The 21,788-nt window shown below is 57.7% G+C and overlaps 1 protein-coding gene across 1 annotated transcript in view; it reads right to left on the minus strand.

The window, feature by feature from the left end:
* Positions 1 to 21,052, minus strand: part of LOC139242611 (SCO-spondin-like) — a gene marked incomplete at both ends in the record, with an annotated part of 61,661 nt that extends 40,609 nt beyond the window's left edge. The window contains 5 exons of the mRNA XM_070870439.1: positions 137 to 377; positions 3,851 to 3,985; positions 8,308 to 8,475; positions 15,994 to 16,200; positions 20,934 to 21,052. Coding sequence (XP_070726540.1) covers positions 137 to 377; positions 3,851 to 3,985; positions 8,308 to 8,475; positions 15,994 to 16,200; positions 20,934 to 21,052 — 870 coding nt within the window. The remainder of the gene's footprint in view (positions 1 to 136; positions 378 to 3,850; positions 3,986 to 8,307; positions 8,476 to 15,993; positions 16,201 to 20,933) is intronic.
* Positions 21,053 to 21,788: the final 736 nt, after the last annotated feature.

Here is a 21,788-nt window from a genome sequence, read left to right on the forward strand (position 1 = left end):
GATCGGGTGCCAGTACCCCCCCACCCCGGGGTGCCTGACCTGAAGCGGGATCGGGTGCCAGTATCCCCCCACCCCGGGGTGCCTGACCTGAAGCGGGATCGGGTGCCAGTACCCCCCCCACCCCGGGGTGCCTCACCTGAAGCGGGATCGGGTGCCAGTCCCACAGCTGATGCTGCAGGGTGACCAGGTAGACCACTGACTCCAGGCGCAGTCGGAGATCGGGCAGGTGCTGTTCGAGCAGGTAATACGACCCTCGGCACACGTGCAGTTGCTGCATTCGACCTGCCGCCTGCTCCCTGGTGCCCAGCTCTGCCCAAGAGTATCGGTACATTGGCACTGCCAGGGAGCCACACAGGCTCCATCCTGCTCGAGGTAACCTGCAAACACCAGAGCATGGCGTCAAATCTTCAGCTGACCCCCGGCCTCAACAACGGTTTGGGGGGAGTTCCCGGTTCCCACTGCCCGCTGGGTGGTGTACTTCCTGACATCACCCTGACCGGCCTGGCTCTGATTGTAAGGTGATGCCCCCCTTGTTCTGGGCTCCCCACCAGAGGGAAGAGTTTCTCTCGATCCACCCCATCGAACCCTTCAATCACCTTAAACACCTCGATCAGATCGCCCTTTAACCTTCGACACTCGAGGGAACACAGGCCCAGTCTGTGCAGCCTGTCCTAGGGATTTAACCCTTTTAGCCCCAGTACCATTCTGGGGACTCTGCGCTGGTCCCCTCCGAGGCCGATATATCTTCCTCGAGGGACGGGGCCCAGGACTGAGCGCAGTGACTCCACACGGCGTCTGACCCGAGCCCTGTATAGTGACACCTTCACTCCCTCCCCGTCGTAACCTGAGGACTGGGAGAAATTTATAATTCAGCAGAGGAGGACAGAGGGTTTAATTAGGAGGGGGAAATAGAGTATGAGAGGAAGCTTGTAGGGAACATAAAAACTGACTGCAAAAGCTTCTATCGATATGTGAAGAGAAAAAGATTAGTGAAGACAAATGTAGGTCCCTTGCAGTTGGACTCAGGTGAATTTATAATGGGGAACAAGGAAATGGCAGACAAATTGAATAAATACTTTGGTTCTGTCTTCACGAAGGAAGACATAAATAAACTTCCAGAAATACTAGGGGACCGAGGGCCTAGAGAGAAAGAGGAACTGAAGGAAATCCTTATTAGTCAGGAAATTGTATTAGGGAAATTGATGGGATTGAAGGCCGATAAATCCCAAAGGTTTGATAGTCTGCAACCCAGAGTATTTAAGGATTGGCCCTAGAAATAGTGGATGCATTGGTGATCATTTTCCAACATTCTATCGACTCTGGATCAGTTCCTATGGACTGGAAGGTAACTAATGTAACACCACTTTTTAAAAAAGGAGGGAGAGAGAAAACGGGTAATTATAGACCGGTTAGCCTGACATCAGTAGTGGGTAAAATGTTGGAATCAATTATTAAAGATGTAATAGCAGCGCATTTGGAAAGCAGTGACAGGATCGATCCAAGTCAGCATGGATTTATGAAAGGGAAATCATGCTTGACAAATCTTCTGGAATTTTTTGAGGATGTAACTAGTAGAGTGGACAAGGGAGAACCAGTGGGTGTGGTGTATTTGGACTTTCTAAAGGCTTTTGTCAAGGTCCCACACAAGAGATTGGTGTTCAAAATTAAAGCACATGGTATTGGGGGTAATGTACTGACGTGGATAGAGAACTGGTTGACAGACAGGAAGCAGAGAGTCGGGATAAACGGGTCCTTTTCAGAATGGCAGGCAGTGACTAGTGGGGTACCGCAGGGCTCAGTGCTGGGACCCCAGCTATTTACAATATACATTAATGATTTGGATGAAGGAATTGAGTGTAATATCTCCAAGTTTGCAGATGACACTAAGCTGGGTGTCAATGTGAGCTGTGAGGAGGCTGCAGGGTGACTTGGATAGGTTAGGTGAGTGGGCAAATGCATGGCAGATGCAGTATAATGTGGATAAATGTGAGGTTATCCACTTTGGGGGCAAAAACAGGAAGGCAGAATATTATCTGAATGGTGACAGATTAGGAAAAGGGGAGGTGCAACGAGACCTGGGTGTCATGGTACATCAGTCATTGAAAGTTGGCATGCAGGTACAGCAGGCGGTGAAGAAGGCAAATGGTATGTTGGCCTTCATAGCGAGGGGATTTGAGTATAGGAGCAGGGAGGTCTTACTGCAGTTGTTCAGGGCCTTAGTGAGGCCTCACCTGGAATATTGTGTTCAGTTTTGGTCTCCTAATCTGAGGAAGGACGTTCTTGCTATTGAGGGAGTACAGTGAAGGTTCACCAGACTGATTCCCGGGATGGCAGGACTGACATATGAAGAAAGACTGGATCGACTGGGCTTATATTCACTGGAGTTTAGAAGGATGAGAGGGGATCTCATAGAAACATATAAAATTCTGACGGGACAGGACAGGTTAGATGCAGGAAGAATGTTCCCGATGTTGGAGAAGTCCAGAACCGGGGACACAGTCTAAGGATAAGGGGTAGGCCATTTAGGACCGAGATGAGGAGAAACTTCTTCACCCAGAGAGTGGTGAACCTGTGGAATTCTCTACCACAGAGAGTTGTTGAGGCCAGTTTGTTGGATATATTCAAGAGGGAGTTAGATATGGCCCTTACAGCTAAAGGGATCAAGGGGTATGGAGAGAAAGCAGGAAAGGGGTACTGAGGTTGCATGTCCAGCCATGATCTTATTGAATGGTGATGCAGGCTCGAAGGGCTGAATAGCCTACTCCTGCACCTATTTTCTATGTTTCTATGAGGACAGATTGGATAGGCTGGGTTTGTTCTCATTGGAACAGAGGAGGTTGAGAGGAGACCTCATCGAGGTGTACAATATATTGAGGGGCCTGGACATAGTGGATAGTAAGGGTCTATTTCCATTGGTGGAGGGGTCTATTACGAGGGGGCATAGTTTTAAGGTGGTTGGTGGAAGGTTTAGAGGGGATTTGAGGGGGGCTTCTTTACGCAGAGGGTTTTGGGGATCTGGAACTCGCTGCCTGGAAGAGTGGTGGATGCAGAAACCCTCACCACTTTTAAGAGATGGTTGGATGGTCACTTAAAGTGCAGTAACCTGCAGGGTTACAGACCTAGAGCTGGTCATTGGGATTAGACTGGATGACCTTTTGTTGGCCGGTGCAGATATAATGGTAAGCACTGCAGGGAATAGAATACGGCCAGGGTGATCTCCTGGACTAGTGTCGATCGCCTGGATGGGTCGGAGAGGAATTTTCCCAGATTTTTTCCCCCCAATTAGCCTGGGTTTTTATCTGGTTTTTGCCTCTCCCAGGAGAGCACATGGCTCCGGATAGGGTGGAGGGTAGAATGTTTCAGTATTCCTGTGTTTGGGTCGATGTCTGTACAATCCCGTGTTTGGGCTTGTGGGTATGTACAATCCCGTGTTTGAGCCGGTGTATGGACAATCTCGTGTTTGAGCCAGTGTATGTATAATCCCGTGTTTGGGGCTGTGTATGTACAATCCCATGTTTGGGCCTGTGCATGCACAATCCCGTGTTTGGGCCTGTGCATGTACAATCCCGTGTTTGAGCCTGTGTATATAAAATCCCGTGTTTGAGACGGTGTATGTACAATCCCGTGTTTGAGACGGTGTATGTACAATCCCGTGTTTGGGCTTGTGCAGGTACAATCCCGTGTTTGGGGCTTTGTATTTACAATCCTGTGTTTGGGCCTGTATATGCACAATCCTGTGTTTGAGCCTGTGTATGTACAATCCCGTGTTTGAGCCTGTGTATGTACAATCCCGTGTTTGAGCCTCCAGCCTGTCTCTCAAGAGCGCTGTGATACTTGAGCATTCACTCACCATCAGGACAACGACAGCCAGCTTCACACAATCCACTGTCAGAACAGACTATTCCACTCTGGAAATCAATGCAGGCTCGGGGACATTTGTTGGCACAACCTACATACTCCTGACCAACAGGGCAGCCGTCGGCACCTGTGAGAAAACAAAAGGCGGAAACATGGCGATGAGAATCAATGATCGTGTTCAACAACACTCAAAGATCCCATCACCTCCCCAGACCCAACCATCTACTCCCAGACCCAACCATCTCCTCCCAGACCCAACCATCTCCTCCCAGACCCAACCAGCTCCTCCCAGACCCAACCAGCTCCTCCCAGACCCAACTATCTCCTCCCAGACCCAACCATCTCCTCAAAGACCCAACCATCTCCTCCCAGACCCAACCATAATCTCCCAGACCCAACCATCTCCTCTCAGACCCAACCATCTCATCCCAGACCCAAACATAATCTCCCAGACCCAACCATCTCATCCCAGACCCAACCATAATCTCCCAGACCCAACCATCTCCTCCCAGAACCAACCAGCTCCTCCCAGACCCAACCATCTCCTCCCAGATCCAACCATCTCCAACCATCTCCGCCCAGACCCAACCATCTCCTCCCAGACCCAACCATCTCCTCCCAGACCCAACCATCTTCTCCCAGACCCAACCATCTCCTCCCAGAACCAACCAGCTCCTCCCAGACCCAACCAGCTCCTCCCAGACCCAACCATCTCCTCCCAGACCCAACCATCTCCTCCCAGACCCAACCAGCTCCTCCCAGACCCAACCATCTTCTCCCAGACCCAACCATCTCCTCCCAGAACCAACCAGCTCCTCCCAGACCCAACCAGCTCCTCCCAGACCCAACCATCTCCTCCCAGACCCAACCATCTCCTTCCAGACCCAACCATCTCCTCCCAGACCCAACCATCTCCTCCCAGACCCAACCATCTCCTCCCAGACCCAACCAGCTCCTCCCAGACACAACCATCACACCCCGGACCCAACCATCTCCTCCCAGACCCAACTACAATCTCCCAGACCCAACCATCTCCTCCCAGACCCAACCATAATCTCCCAGACCCAACCATAATCTCCCAGACCCAACCATAATCTCCCAGACCCAACCATCTCCTCCCAGTCCCAACCATAATCTCCCAGACCCAACCATCTCCTCTCAGACCCAACCATCTCCTCCCAGACCCAACCATCTCCTCCCAGACCCAACCATCTCCTCCCAGACCCAACCATCTCCTCCCAGACCCAACCATCTCTTCCCAGACCCAACCATCTCCTCGCAGACCCAACCATCTTATCCCAGACCCAACCAGCTCCTCCCAGACCCAACCAGCTCCTCCCAGACCCAACCATCTCCTCCCAGACCCAACCATCTCCTCCCAGACCCAACCATCTCCTCCCAGACCCAACCATCTCCTCCCAGACCCAACCATCACACCCCGGACCCAACCATCTCATCCCAGACCCAACCATAATCTCCCAGACCCAACCATCGGCTCCCAGACCCAACCATCTCCTCCCAGACCCAACCATAATCTCCCAGACCCAACCATAATCTCCCAGGCCCAACCATCTCCTCCCAGTCCCAACCATAATCTCCCAGACCCAACCATCTCCTCCCAGACCCAACCATCTCCTCCCAGACCCAACCATCTCTTCCCAGACCAAACCATCTCCTCCCAGACCCAACCATCTCATCCCAGACCCAACCAGCTCCTCCCAGACCCAACCAGCTCCTCCCAGACCCAACCAGCTCCTCCCAGACCCAACCAGCTCCTCCCAGACCCAACCAGCTCCTCCCAGACCCAACCATCTCCTCCCAGACCCAACCATCTCCTCCCAGACCCAACCATCTCCTCCCAGACCCAACCATCTCCTCCCAGACCCAACCATCACACCCCGGACCCAACCAACTCCTCCCAGACCCAACCAGCTCCTCCCAGACCCAACCAGCTCCTCCCAGACCCAACCATCTCCTCCCACACCCAACCATCACACCCCGGACCCAACCATCTCCTCCCAGACCCAACCATAATCTCCCAGACCCAACCATCGGCTCCCAGACCCAACCATCTCCTCCCAGACCCAACCATAATCTCCCAGACCCAACCATCTCCTCCCAGTCCCAACCATAATCTCCCAGACCCAACCATCTCCTTCCAGACCCAACCATAATCTCCCAGACCCAACCATCTCCTCCCAGACCCAACCATCTCCTCCCAGACCCAACCATAATCTCCCAGACCCAACCATAATCTCCCATACCCAACCAGCTCCTCCCAGACCCAGCCATCTCCTCCCAGACCCAACCATCTCCTTCCAGACCCAACCATCTCCTCCCAGACCCAACCATCTCCTCCCAGACCCAACCATCTCCTCCCAGACCCAACCAGCTCCTCCCAGACACAACCATCACACCCCGGACCCAACCATCTCCTCCCAGACCCAACTACAATCTCCCAGACCCAACCATCTCCTCCCAGACCCAACCATAATCTCCCAGACCCAACCATAATCTCCCAGACCCAACCATAATCTCCCAGACCCAACCATAATCTCCCAGACCCAACCATCTCCTCCCAGTCCCAACCATAATCTCCCAGACCCAACCATCTCCTCTCAGACCCAACCATCTCCTCCCAGACCCAACCATCTCCTCCCAGACCCAACCATCTCCTCCCAGACCCAACCATCTCCTCCCAGACCCAACCATCTCTTCCCAGACCCAACCATCTCCTCGCAGACCCAACCATCTTATCCCAGACCCAACCAGCTCCTCCCAGACCCAACCAGCTCCTCCCAGACCCAACCATCTCCTCCCAGACCCAACCATCTCCTCCCAGACCCAACCATCTCCTCCCAGACCCAACCATCTCCTCCCAGACCCAACCATCACACCCCGGACCCAACCATCTCATCCCAGACCCAACCATAATCTCCCAGACCCAACCATCAGCTCCCAGACCCAACCATCTCCTCCCAGACCCAACCATAATCTCCCAGACCCAACCATAATCTCCCAGGCCCAACCATCTCCTCCCAGTCCCAACCATAATCTCCCAGACCCAACCATCTCCTCCCAGACCCAACCATCTCCTCCCAGACCCAACCATCTCTTCCCAGACCAAACCATCTCCTCCCAGACCCAACCATCTCATCCCAGACCCAACCAGCTCCTCCCAGACCCAACCAGCTCCTCCCAGACCCAACCAGCTCCTCCCAGACCCAACCAGCTCCTCCCAGACCCAACCAGCTCCTCCCAGACCCAACCATCTCCTCCCAGACCCAACCATCTCCTCCCAGACCCAACCATCTCCTCCCAGACCCAACCATCTCCTCCCAGACCCAACCATCTCCTCCCAGACCCAACCATCACACCCCGGACCCAACCATCACACCCCGGACCTAACCATCTCCTCCCAGACCCAACCAGCTCCTCCCAGACCCAACCAGCTCCTCCCAGACCCAACCATCTCCTCCCACACCCAACCATCACACCCCGGACCCAACCATCTCCTCCCAGACCCAACCTTAATCTCCCAGACCCAGCCATCGGCTCCCAGACCCAACCATCTCCTCCCAGACCCAACCATAATCTCCCAGACCCAACCATCTCCTCCCAGTCCCAACCATAATCTCCCAGACCCAACCATCTCCTTCCAGACCCAACCATAATCTCCCAGACCCAACCATCTCCTCCCAGACCCAACCATAATCTCCCAGACCCAACCATCACCTCCCAGACCCAACCAACTCCTCCCAGACCCAACCATCTCCTCCCAGACCCAACCATAATCTCCCAGACCCAACCATAATCTCCCAGACCCAACCATCTCCTACCAGACCCAACCATCTCCTCCCAGACCCAACCATCTCCTCCCAGACCCAACCAGCTCCTCCCAGACCCAACCAGCTCCTCCCAGACCCAACCATCACCTCCCAGACCCAACCAACTCCTCCCAGACCCAACCAGCTCCTCCCAGACCCAACCATCACACCCCGGACCCAACCATCTCCTCCCAGACCCAACCAGCTCCTCCCAGACCCAACCAGCTCCTCCCAGACCCAACCATCACCTCCCAGACCCAACCAACTCCTCCCAGACCCAACCATCACCTCCCAGTCCCAACCATCACCTCCCAGACCCAACCATCACACCCCGGACCCAACCATCACCCCTCCCAGACCCAACCATCAGTTCCGAGACACAAGCACCTAAACTTACCGACCCCTCACCCTCCCCACACCCATCAACATTGCTCAACTCCCCGACCACCACACCAACACAGCAATCACACACCCCAACCCACACTCACCAACACAGTCTAGTCCACCATTAGCCTAAACTGCCCTAAACCACTGGCCGACCCACACCAGCTCCTAAACCAGCCAACCGTCCAATCACCAAACACTCCCCGCGCGGTCTGCGGTGTCCCTCTGTCGTGCTCACCGCAGGGCTGGACGTTACACAGCATGGCTTTGAATCGTTCTCCGGTGCAGCGCTTGCCTCCATTCTTTGGGGGTGGGTCAGTACAGGACCGTATCCGCAGCGACTTTCCACCTCCACACGACCGGTCGCACTTTGACCAAGGACTCCAACTGGACCAACCACCATTCACTGACCAACCAAGAGAGACAGAGGTTACAGACCATGGGTGACCCCTCTGACCCCACACTGATCCTTGGTGACCCGTCTGACCGCACACTGACCTTTGGTGATCCTCTGACCCCACACTGACCCTTGGTGACCCCTCTGACCCCACACTGACCTTCGGTGACCCTCTGACCCCATACTGACCCTACAGTAACCATTGGTGACCCCTGACTGACCATCGGTGATCCCCTGACTCCACACTGGCCCTTGATGACCCCTCTGACACCACACTGACCCTTGGTGACCCCTCACTCTACACTGACCTTTGGTGACCCCTCGCTCCACACGGACCCTTGGTGGCCTTGCTCTGTCCACACTGACCCTTGGTGACCCCCTCACTCCACACTGACCCTTGGCAAGCCCTCTGACCCCACACTGACCCTTGGCGAGCCCTCTGACCCCACACTGACCCTTGGTGACCCCTTGCTCCACACTGACCATTGGTGACCCCTCTGACCCTTGGGTACCTCACTCTGTCCACACTGACCCTTGGTGGCCCCTCTGACCCCACACTGACCCTTGGTCACCCCTTGCTCCACACTGACCCTTGGTGACCCCTCTGACCCCACACTGATCCTTGGTGACCCCTCTGACCCCACACTGACCCTTGGTGACCCCTCACTCTGCACTGACCCTTGGTGACCCCTCTGACCCCACACTGACCCTTGGTGACCCCTCACTACACACTGATCCTTGGTGACCCCTCTGACCCCACACTGACCCTTTGTGACCCCTCACTCTGCACTGACCCTTGGTGACCCCTCTGACCTCACACTGACCCTTGGTGACCCCTCTGACCTCACACTGACCAATGGTGACCCCCTTGACCCCACACTGACCAATGGTGACCCCTCTGACCCCACACTGACCAATGGTGACCCCTCTGACCCCACATTGACCCTTGGTGACCCCTCGCTCCACACTGACCCTTGGTGACCCCTCTGACCTCACACTGACCCTTGGTGACCCCTCGCTCCACACTGACCAATGGTGACCCCTCTGACCAATGGTGACCCCTCTGACCCCACACTGACCCTTGGTGACCCCTCGCTCCACACTGACCCTTGGTGACCCCTCTGACCTCACACTGACCCTTGGTGATCCCTCTGACCCCATCGATATCTAATCTCCTCTACTCCCCTTTCCCCGAGACCGCTAACGTTCCTATTCAGCAGTTTATCTCACTCCAAGTAGATGTTATGATTGACTCGGTTTCAAGGGCACCCTGGGGAAATGGACGTGTGTCTGTACCCCTCGATCTGAGCGTGTGTATCAGCTCCCCCATCGTTATCTCTGGTGTCCCCCCAGGATCTGTCCCTGCCCCCCTCCTATTTCTCATCTAAATATTGCCCCTCGGTGACATCATCCAGAAACACAGCGTCAGTTCCCACATGTACGCTGAGACACCCAGCTCTACCTCACCCCCACTTCTCTCCACCCCTCACGGTCTCTAAATTGTCCGACTGCTTGTCCCACATCCAGTTCTGGATGAGCAGAAATTTTCTCCCATTGAATATTGGGAAGACCTGTCCCATTGTTTTCAGTCCGCGCCACAAACTCCATTCCCCGGCCACCGACTCCATCCCTCTCTCCAACTTCTGTCTGAGGCTGAACCTCACTGTTCCCAACCTCGGGGTCATATTTGACCCTGAAATGAGCTTCTGGCCTCAATCCGCAGCATAACGAGGACCATCTATTTCCAGCTCCGTAACATCACCAGTCACCGTCCCTGCCTCAGCTCATCCGCTGCTGAAACCCTCATCCGTGCCTTTGTTATCTCCAGACTTCACTATTCCTGGCTGGCCTCCCACATTCTGCCCTAAGTACCCTAGAGGTGATCCAAAACTCACTGACCCGTGTCCTAACTCGCACCCAGTCTCACTCACCCATCACCCGTGTCCCGTGTCCTAACTCGCACCAACTCCCACTCACCCATCACCCCCTGTGCCCCGTGTCCTAACTAACACCCAGTCCCGCTCACCCATCACCCCCTGTGCTCACTGACCCGTGTCCTAACTCACACCCAGTCCCACTCACCCATCACCCCCTGTGCTCACTGACCCATCACCCCCTGTGCTCACTGACCCGTGTCCTAACTCACACCCAGTCCCACTCACCCATCACCCCCTGTGCTCACTGACCCGTGTCCTAACTCACACCCAGTCCCACTCACCCATCACCCACTGTGCTCACTGACCCCGTGTCCTAACTCACACCCAGTCCCGCTCACCCATCACCTCCTGTGCTCACTGCCCCCGTGTCCTAACTCACACCCAGTCCCACTCACCCATCACCCCCTGTGCTCACTGCCCCCGTGTCCTAACTCACACCCAGTCCCGCTCACCCATCACCTCCTGTGCTCACTGCCCCCGTGTCCTATCTCACACCCAGTCCCACTCACCCATCACCCCCTGTGCCCCGTGTCCTAACTCACACCCAGTTCCGCTCACCCATCACCCCCTGTGCTCACTGACCCGTGTCCTAACTCACACCCAGTCCCACTCACCCATCACCCCGTGCTCACTGACCCGTGTCCTAACTCACACCCAGTCCCACTCACCCATCACCCTCTGTGCTCACTGCCCCCATGTCCTATCTCACACCCAGTCCCGCTCACCCATCACCTCCTGTGCTCACTGCCCCCGTGTCCTAACTCACCCCCAGTCCCACTCACCCATCACCCCCTGTGCTCACTGCCCCGTGTCCTAACTCACACCCAGTCCCACTCACCCATCACCCCCTGTGCTCACTGACCAGTGTCCTAACTCACACCCAGTCCCACTCACCCATCACCCCCTGTGCTCACTGACCGTGTGTCCTATCTCACATCCAGTCCCACTCACCCATCACCCGCTGTGCTCACTGACCCCGTGTCCTAACTCACACCCAGTCCCACTCACCCATCACCCCCTGTGCTCACTGACCCGTGTCCTAACTCACACCCAGTCCCACTCACCCATCACCCCCTGTGCTCACTGACCTGTGTCCTAACTCACACCCAGTCCCACTCACCCATCACCCCCTGTGCTCGCTGCCCCGTGTCCTAACTCGCACCGAGTCCTACTCACCCACCACCCCGTGCCCCGTGTCCTAACTCACACCCAGTCCCACTCACCCATCACCCCCTGTGCTCACTGACCCCGTGTCCTAACTCACACCCAGTCCCACTCACCCATCACCCCCTGTGCTCACTGACCCCGTGTCCTAACTCACACCCAGTCCCACTCACCCATCACCCCCTGTGCTCACTGCCCCGTGTCCTAACTCACACCCAGTCCCACTCACCCATCACCCCCTGTGCTCACTGACCCGTGTCCTAACTCACACCCAGTCCCACTCACCCATCACCCCCTGTGCTCACTGCCCCGTGTCCTAACTCACACCCAGTCCCACTCACCCATCACCCCCTGTGCTCACTGACCCGTGTCCTAACTCACACCCAGTCCCACTCACCCATCACCCCGTGCTCACTGACCCGTGTCCTAACTCACACCCAGTCCCACTCACCCATCACCCTCTGTGCTCACTGCCCCCATGTCCTATCTCACACCCAGTCCCGCTCACCCATCACCTCCTGTGCTCACTGCCCCCGTGTCCTAACTCACCCCCAGTCCCACTCACCCATCACCCCCTGTGCTCACTGCCCCGTGTCCTAACTCACACCCAGTCCCACTCACCCATCACCCCCTGTGCTCACTGACCAGTGTCCTAACTCACACCCAGTCCCACTCACCCATCACCCCCTGTGCTCACTGACCGTGTGTCCTATCTCACATCCAGTCCCACTCACCCATCACCCGCTGTGCTCACTGACCCCGTGTCCTAACTCACACCCAGTCCCACTCACCCATCACCCCCTGTGCTCACTGACCCGTGTCCTAACTCACACCCAGTCCCACTCACCCATCACCCCCTGTGCTCACTGACCTGTGTCCTAACTCACACCCAGTCCCACTCACCCATCACCCCCTGTGCTCGCTGCCCCGTGTCCTAACTCGCACCGAGTCCTACTCACCCACCACCCCGTGCCCCGTGTCCTAACTCACACCCAGTCCCACTCACCCATCACCCCCTGTGCTCACTGACCCCGTGTCCTAACTCACACCCAGTCCCACTCACCCATCACCCCCTGTGCTCACTGACCCCGTGTCCTAACTCACACCCAGTCCCACTCACCCATCACCCCCTGTGCTCACTGCCCCGTGTCCTAACTCACACCCAGTCCCACTCACCCATCACCCCCTGTGCTCACTGACCCGTGTCCTAACTCACACCCAGTCCCACTCACCCATCACCCCCTGTGCTCACTGCCCCGTGTCCTAACTCACACCCAGTCCCACTCACCCATCACCCCCTGTGCTCACTGACCCGTGTCCTAACTCACACCCAGTCCCACTCACCCATCACCCCGTGCTCACTGACCCGTGTCCTAACTCACACCCAGTCCCACTCACCCATCACCCTCTGTGCTCACTGCCCCCATGTCCTATCTCACACCCAGTCCCGCTCACCCATCACCTCCTGTGCTCACTGCCCCCGTGTCCTAACTCACCCCCAGTCCCACTCACCCATCACCCCCTGTGCTCACTGCCCCGTGTCCTAACTCACACCCAGTCCCACTCACCCATCACCCCCTGTGCTCACTGACCGTGTGTCCTATCTCACATCCAGTCCCACTCACCCATCACCCGCTGTGCTCACTGACCCCGTGTCCTAACTCACACCCAGTCCCACTCACCCATCACCCCCTGTGCTCACTGACCCGTGTCCTAACTCACACCCAGTCCCACTCACCCATCACCCCCTGTGCTCACTGACCTGTGTCCTAACTCACACCCAGTCCCACTCACCCATCACCCCCTGTGCTCGCTGCCCCGTGTCCTAACTCGCACCGAGTCCTACTCACCCACCACCCCGTGCCCCGTGTCCTAACTCACACCCAGTCCCACTCACCCATCACCCCCTGTGCTCACTGACCCCGTGTCCTAACTCACACCCAGTCCCACTCACCCATCACCCCCTGTGCTCACTGACCCCGTGTCCTAACTCACACCCAGTCCCACTCACCCATCACCCCCTGTGCTCACTGCCCCGTGTCCTAACTCACACCCAGTCCCACTCACCCATCACCCCCTGTGCTCACTGACCCGTGTCCTAACTCACACCCAGTCCCACTCACCCATCACCCCCTGTGCTCACTGCCCTGTGTCCTAACTCACACCTAGTCCCACTCACCCATCACCCCCTGTGCTCACTGACCCGTGTCCTAACTCACACCCAGTCCCACTCACCCATCACCCCCTGTGCTCACTGCCCTGTGTCCTAACTCACACCTAGTCCCACTCACCCATCACCCCCTGTGCTCACTGACCTGTGTCCTAACTCACACCCAGTCCCACTCACCCATCACCCCCTGTGCTCGCTGCCCCGTGTCCTAACTCGCACCGAGTCCCACTCATCCATCACCCCGTGCCCCGTGTCCTAACTCACACCCAGTCCCACTCACCCATCACCCCCTGTGCTCACTGACCCCGTGTCCTAACTCACACCCAGTCCCACTCACCCATCACCCCCTGTGCTCACTGACCCCGTGTCCTAACTCACACCCAGTCCCACTCACCCATCACCCCCTGTGCTCACTGACCTGTGTCCTAACTCACACCCAGTCCCACTCACCCATCACCCCCTGTGCTCACTGACCCCGTGTCCTAACTCACACCCAGTCCCACTCACCCATCACCCCTGTGCTCACTGACCCCGTGTCCTAACTCACACCCAGTCCCACTCACCCATCACCCCCTGTGCTCACTGACCTGTGTCCTATCTCACACCCAGTCCCACTCACCCATCACCCCCTGTGCTCACTGACCTGTGTCCTAACTCACACCCAGTCCCACTCACCCATCACCCCCTGTGCTCACTGACCCCGTGTCCTAACTCACACCCAGTGCCACTCACCCATCACCCCCTGTGCTCACTGACCTGTGTCCTATCTCACACCCAGTCCCACTCACCCATCACCCACTGTGCTCACTGACCTACATTTGCTCCCACTAAGCAACGCCTTGATTTCAAAATTCTCATCCTTATTTTCAAATCCCTCCGTGACCTCGCCGCTCCAGATCACCTCACCCTCCCTGTCACCTCTCCCGTCCCTGTGACCTCTCCCCTCCCTGTGACCTCGCCCCTCCCTGTGACCTCTCCCCTCCTTGTGACCTCTCCCCTCCCTGTGACCTCTCCCCTCCCTGTGACCTCCCCCTCCCTGTGACCACTCCCTTCCCTGTGACCTCACCCCTCCCTGTGACCTCCCCCCTCCCTGTGACCTCCCCCCTCCCTGTGACCTCACCCTCCCTGTGACCTCCCCCCTCCCTGTGACCTCACCCTCCCTGTGACCTCTCCCCTCCCTGTGACCTCTCCCCTCCCTGTGACCTCCCACCTCCCTGTGACCTCTCCCTCCCTGTGACCTCCCCCCTGCCTGTGACCTCGCCCCTCCCTGTGACCTCGCCCCTCCGTGACCTCACCCCTCCCTGTGACCTCTCCCCTCCCTGTGACCTCTCCCCTCCCTGTGACCTCCCCCCTCCCTGTGACCTCCCCACTCCCTGTGACCTCACCCTCCCTGTGACCTCACCCTCCCTGTGACCTCCCCCCTCCCTGTGACCTCTCCCCTCCCTGTGACCTCCCCCCTCCCTGTGACCTCCCCCCTCCCTGTGACCTCCCCCCTCCCTGTGACCTCCCCCTCCCTGTGACCTCCCCCTCCCTGTGACCTCCCCCTCCCTGTGACCTCACCCTCCCTGTGACCTCTCCCCTCCCTGTGACCTCTCCCCTCCCTGTGACCTCCCCCCTCCCTGTGACCTCTCCCTCCCTGTGACCTCCCCCCTGCCTGTGACCTCGCCCCTCCCTGTGACCTCGCCCCTCCGTGACCTCACCCCTCCCTGTGACCTCTCCCCTCCCTGTGACCTCTCCCCTCCCTGTGACCTCCCCCCTCCCTGTGACCTCCCCACTCCCTGTGACCTCACCCTCCCTGTGACCTCACCCTCCCTGTGACCTCCCCCCTCCCTGTGACCTCTCCCCTCCCTGTGACCTCCCCCCTCCCTGTGACCTCCCCCCTCCCTGTGACCTCCCCCTCCCTGTGACCTCCCCCTCCCTGTGACCTTACCCCTCCCTGTGACCTCTCCCTCCCTGTGACCTCACCCTCCCTGTGACCTCACCCTCCCTGTGACCTCCCCCCTCCCTGTGACCTCCCCCCCTCCCTGTGACCTCCCCCCTCCCTGTGACCTCTCCCCTCCCTGTGACCTCACCCTCCCTGTGACCTCCCCCCCTCCCTGTGACCTCCCCCCCTCCCTGTGACCTCCCCCCCTCCCTGTGACCTCCCCCCTCCCTGTGACCTCCCCCCTCCCTGTGACCTCCCCCCTCCCTGTGACCTCTCCCCTCCCTGTGACCTCCCCCCTCCCTGTGACCTCCCCCCTCGCCGTGACCTCTCACCTTTGCAAGCCTTTATGTTACAGAAGCGTATGTGCAGATTGCCGGTGAGGATTCCCTCACACCACTGGCCGCCCGGCTGTGGGGTGTTGTATGTCCGGAGACGATGCTGCTGACCAACTCCACACCACCGCGAACACTCGCTCCACTCCGACCACACGTTCCAGCTGCAGTTCCACGTACAATTCTCTCCGGAACATTCCGTCTCATCTGCAATGGGAAAGTCAGAAAGTAATCCACTTCAGAATTCCCAATGTGATCAGCCGTGATCGAAGTGATTGCCTAAACAGACTGGAGGGCTGAACGGGTCACCCCCTGTTCCTGTGTAACAGGCTCGAGGGGCTGAACGGGTCACCCCCTGTTCCTGTGTAACAGGCTCGAGGGGCTGAACGGGTCACCTCCTGTTCCTGTGTAACAGGCTCGAGGGGCTGAATGGGCCTCCTCCTGTTCCTGTGTAACAGGCTCGAGGGGCTGAACGGGTCACCTCCTGTTCCTGTGTAACAGGCTCGAGGGGCTGAACGGGTCACCCCCTGTTCCTGTGTAACAGGCTCGAGGGGCTGAATGGCCTCCTCCTGTTCCTGTGTAACAGGCTCGAGGGGCTGAATGGGCCTCCTCCTGTTCCTGTGTAACAGGCTCGAGGGGCTGAATGGCCCCCTCCTGTTCCTGTGTAACAGGCTCGAGGGGCTGAATGGCCTCCTCCTGTTCCTGTGTAACAGGCTCGAGGGGCTGAATGTGCCTCCTCCTGTTCCTGTGTAACAGGCTCGAGGGGCTGAACGGGTCACCCCCTGTTCCTGTGTAACAGGCTCGAGGGGCTGAATGGCCTCCTCCTGTTCCTGTGTAACAGGCTCGAGGGGCTGAATGGCCTCCTCCTGTTCCTGTGTAACAGGCTCGAGGGGCTGAACGGGTCACCTCCTGTTCCTGTGTAACAGGCTCGAGGGGCTGAACGGGTCACCCCCTGTTCCTGTGTAACAGGCTCGAGGGGCTGAATGGCCTCCTCCTGTTCCTGTGTAACAGGCTCGAGGGGCTGAATGGCCTCCTCCTGTTCCTGTGTAACAGGCTCGAGGGGCTGAATGGCCTCCTCCTGTTCCTGTGTAACAGGCTCGAGGGGCTGAACGGGTCACATCCTGTTCCTGTGTAACAGGCTCGAGGGACTGAATGGGCCTCCTGTTCCTGTGTAACAGGCTCGAGGGGCTGAATGGGCCTCCTCCTGTTCCTGTGTAACAGGCTCGAGGAGCTGAAAGGGCCTCCTCCTGTTCCTGTGTAACAGGCTCGAGGGGCTGAATGGGCCTCCTGTTCCTGTGTAACAGGCTTGAGGGGCTGAATGGGCCTCCTCCTGTTCCTGTGTAACAGGCCCGAGGGGCTGAATGGGTCTCCTGTTCCTGTGTAACAGGCTCGAGGGGCTGAATGGGCCTCCTCCTGTTCCTGTGTAACAGGCTCGAGGGGCTGAATGGGCCTCCTGTTCCTGTGTAACAGGCTCGAGGGGCTGAATGGGCCTCCTCCTGTTCCTGTGTAACAGACTCGAGGGGCTGAATGGGCCTCCTCCTGTTCCTGTGTAACAGGCTCGAGGGACGGAATGGGCCTCCTCCTGTTCCTGTGTAACAGACTCGAGGGGCTGAATGGGCCTCCTCCTGTTCCTGTGTAACAGGCTCGAGGGGCTGAATTGGCCTCCTGTTCCTGTGTAACAGGCTCGAGGGGCTGAATGGCCTCCTCCTGTTCCTGTGTAACAGGCTCGAGGGGTTGAATGGGCCTCCTCCTGTTCCTGTGTAACAGGCTCGAGGGGCTGAATGGGCCTCCTGTTCCTGTGTAACAGGCTCGAGGGGCTGAATGGGCCTCCTCCTGGTCCTGTGTAACAGGCTCGAGGGGCTGAACGGGTCACCTCCTGTTCCTGTGTAACAGGCTCGAGGGGCTGAATGGGCCTCCTCCTGGTCCTGTGTAACAGGCTCGAGGGGCTGAATGGGCCTCCTCCTGTTCCTGTGTAACAGGCTCGAGGAGCTGAAAGGGCCTCCTCCTGTTCCTGTGTAACAGGCTCGAGGGGCTGAATGGCCTCCTGTTCCTGTGTAACAGGCTCGAGGGGCTGAATGGGCCTCCTCCTGTTCCTGTGTAACAGGCCCGAGGGGCTGAATGGGTCTCCTGTTCCTGTGTAACAGGCTCGAGGGGCTGAATGGGCCTCCTCCTGGTCCTGTGTAACAGGCTCGAGGGGCTGAATGGGCCTCCTGTTCCTGTGTAACAGGCTCGAGGGGCTGAATGGGCCTCCTCCTGTTCCTGTGTAACAGACTCGAGGGGCTGAATGGGCCTCCTCCTGTTCCTGTGTAACAGGCTCGAGGGGCTGAATGGGCCTCCTCCTGTTCCTGTGTAACAGGCTCGAAGGGCTGAATGGGCCTCCTGTTCCTGTGTAACAGGCTCGAGGGGCTGAATGGGCCTCCTCCTGTTCCTGTGTAACAGACTCGAGGGGCTGAATGGGCCTCCTGTTCCTGTGTAACAGGCTCGAGGGACTGAATGGGCCTCCTCCTGTTCCTGTGTAACAGACTCGAGGGGCTGAATGGCCTCCTCCTGTTCCTGTGTAACAAACTCGAGGGACTGAATGGGCCTCCTCCTGTTCCTGTGTAACAGACTCGAGGGGCTGAATGGCCTCCTCCTGTTCCTGTGTAACAAACTCGAGGGGCTGAATGGGCCTCCTCCTGTTCCTGTGTAACAGGCTCGAGGGGCTGAATGGGCCTCCTCCTGTTCCTGTGTAACAGGCTCGAGGGGCTGAATGGCCTCCTCCTGTTCCTGTGTAACAGGCTCGAGGGGCTGAACGGGTCACCCCCTGTTCCTGTGTAACAGGCTCGAGGGGCTGAATGGCCTCCTCCTGTTCCTGTGTAACAGGCTCGAGGGGCTGAATGGCCTCCTCCTGTTCCTGTGTAACAGGCTCGAGGGGCTGAACGGGTCACATCCTGTTCCTGTGTAACAGGCTCGAGGGACTGAATGGGCCTCCTGTTCCTGTGTAACAGGCTCGAGGGGCTGAATGGGCCTCCTCCTGTTCCTGTGTAACAGGCTCGAGGGGCTGAATGGGCCTCCTGTTCCTGTGTAACAGGCTCGAGGGGCTGAATGGGCCTCCTCCTGGTCCTGTGTAACAGGCTCGAGGGGCTGAACGGGTCACCTCCTGTTCCTGTGTAACAGGCTCGAGGGGCTGAATGGGCCTCCTCCTGGTCCTGTGTAACAGGCTCGAGGGGCTGAATGGGCCTCCTCCTGTTCCTGTGTAACAGGCTCGAGGAGCTGAAAGGGCCTCCTCCTGTTCCTGTGTAACAGGCTCGAGGGGCTGAATGGCCTCCTGTTCCTGTGTAACAGGCTCGAGGGGCTGAATGGGCCTCCTCCTGTTCCTGTGTAACAGGCTCGAGGGGCTGAATGGGCCTCCTGTTCCTGTGTAACAGGCTCGAGGGGCTGAATGGGCCTCCTCCTGTTCCTGTGTAACAGACTCGAGGGGCTGAATGGGCCTCCTCCTGTTCCTGTGTAACAGGCTCGAGGGACGGAATGGGCCTCCTCCTGTTCCTGTGTAACAGACTCGAGGGGCTGAATGGGCCTCCTCCTGTTCCTGTGTTACAGGCTCGAGGGGCTGAATGGGCCTCCTGTTCCTGTGTAACAGGCTCGAGGGGCTGAATGGCCTCCTCCTGTTCCTGTGTAACAGGCTCGAGGGGTTGAATGGGCCTCCTCCTGTTCCTGTGTAACAGGCTCGAGGGGCTGAATGGGCCTCCTGTTCCTGTGTAACAGGCTCGAGGGGCTGAATGGGCCTCCTCCTGGTCCTGTGTAACAGGCTCGAGGGGCTGAACGGGTCACCTCCTGTTCCTGTGTAACAGGCTCGAGGGGCTGAATGGGCCTCCTCCTGGTCCTGTGTAACAGGCTCGAGGGGCTGAATGGGCCTCCTCCTGTTCCTGTGTAACAGGCTCGAGGAGCTGAAAGGGCCTCCTCCTGTTCCTGTGTAACAGGCTCGAGGGGCTGAATGGCCTCCTGTTCCTGTGTAACAGGCTCGAGGGGCTGAATGGGCCTCCTCCTGTTCCTGTGTAACAGGCCCGAGGGGCTGAATGGGTCTCCTGTTCCTGTGTAACAGGCTCGAGGGGCTGAATGGGCCTTCTCCTGTTCCTGTGTAACAGGCTCGAGGGGCTGAATGGGCCTCCTGTTCCTGTGTAACAGGCTCGAGGGGCTGAATGGGCCTCCTCCTGTTCCTGTGTAACAGACTCGAGGGGCTGAATGGGCCTCCTCCTGTTCCTGTGTAACAAACTCGAGGGGCTGAATGGTCTCCTCCTGTTCCTGTGTAACAGGCTCGAGGGGCTGAATGGCCTCCTCCTGTTCCTGTGTAACAGGCTCGAGGGACTGAATGGGCCTCCTCCTGTTCCTGTGTAACAGACTCGAGGGGCTGAATGGCCTCCTCCTGTTCCTGTGTAACAAACTCGAGGGACTGAATGGGCCTCCTCCTGTTCCTGTGTAACAGACTCGAGGGGCTGAATGGCCTCCTCCTGTTCCTGTGTAACAAACTCGAGGGGCTGAATGGGCCTCCTCCTGTTCCTGTGTAACAGGCTCGAGGGGCTGAATGGGCCTCCTCCTGTTCCTGTGTAACAGGCTCGAGGGGCTGAATGGCCTCCTCCTGTTCCTGTGTAACAGGCTCGAGGGGCTGAATGGGCCTCCTGTTCCTGTGTAACAGGCTCGAGGGGCTGAATGGCCTCCTCCTGTTCCTGTGTAACAGGCTCGAGGGGCTGAATGGGCCTCCTCCTGTTCCTGTGTAACAGACTCGAGGGGCTGAATGGGCCTCCTCCTGTTCCTGTGTAACAGACTCGAGGGGCTGAATGGCCTCCTCCTGTTCCTGTGTAACAGGCTCGAGGGGCTGAATGGGCCTCCTGTTCCTGTGCCGCTCCCTCACTCTCCAGTGACCTGCGATCCACGATCCCCCCCTCCCCCCGATCCCTGATTACTTGTGCACTGGGGCAGGTTGCAGGGCCGCTCCTGGAACGTTTCCCCGCTGCAGTTACGGTGAATCCGGCAGGAACGACTCCGACTCTTGACGCTAGGAAACTGCGAGTCCGAGCAGTTCCTGGAGCAACGGGTCCACGCGGTCCAGGGCGAGAATCCATCAGAATCTGGAGAGAGAGAGAGAGAGAGAGAGTGTGATCGAGACAGAGAGACAGAGAGAGGGCGAGAGAGTCAGAGAGAGAGAGTGAGAGAGACAGAGAGTGAGAGAGAGAGAGAGAGAGAGAGTGAGTCAGAGAGAGAGAGTGAGAGAGACAGAGAGTCAGAGAGTGAGAGAGACAGAGAGTCAGAGAGAGAGAGTGAGAGAGACAGAGAATGAGAGAGTGAGAGAGACAGAGAGACAGAGAGAGAGAGAGTGAGAGAGTGAGACAGAGAGAGAGTCAGAGAGAGAGAGAGAGAGACAGACAGAGAATGAGAGAGTGAGAGTGTGACAGAGTGAGAGACAGAGACAGAGACAGAGAGAGAGAGAGGAGAAAATGAGACAGTGAGAGAGACAGAGAGTGAGAGTGAGAGAGAGAGAATGAGAGAGAGACAGAGAGTGAGAGTGAGAATGAGAGTGTGTGTGTGAGAGAGAAAGAGAGAGAGAATGAGAGTGTGTGTGAGTGAGAGAGAGTGAGAGTGAGTGAAAGAGTGTGAGAGAGACAGAGAGAGAGAATAAGAGACAGAGAGAGACCGAATTAGAGAGGAAGAGACATAGAGAGAGAGACAGAGAGACAGATAGACAGAGAGTGAGAGAGAGGGAGAGGGAGAGAGAGAGAGGGAGAGAGAGAAAGACAACAAAGGCTGTGGCCCCCGACAAC

This window comes from Pristiophorus japonicus, unplaced genomic scaffold (assembly GCF_044704955.1).
Source record: "Pristiophorus japonicus isolate sPriJap1 unplaced genomic scaffold, sPriJap1.hap1 HAP1_SCAFFOLD_1388, whole genome shotgun sequence".
Taxonomy (NCBI): Eukaryota; Metazoa; Chordata; class Chondrichthyes; family Pristiophoridae; genus Pristiophorus; species Pristiophorus japonicus.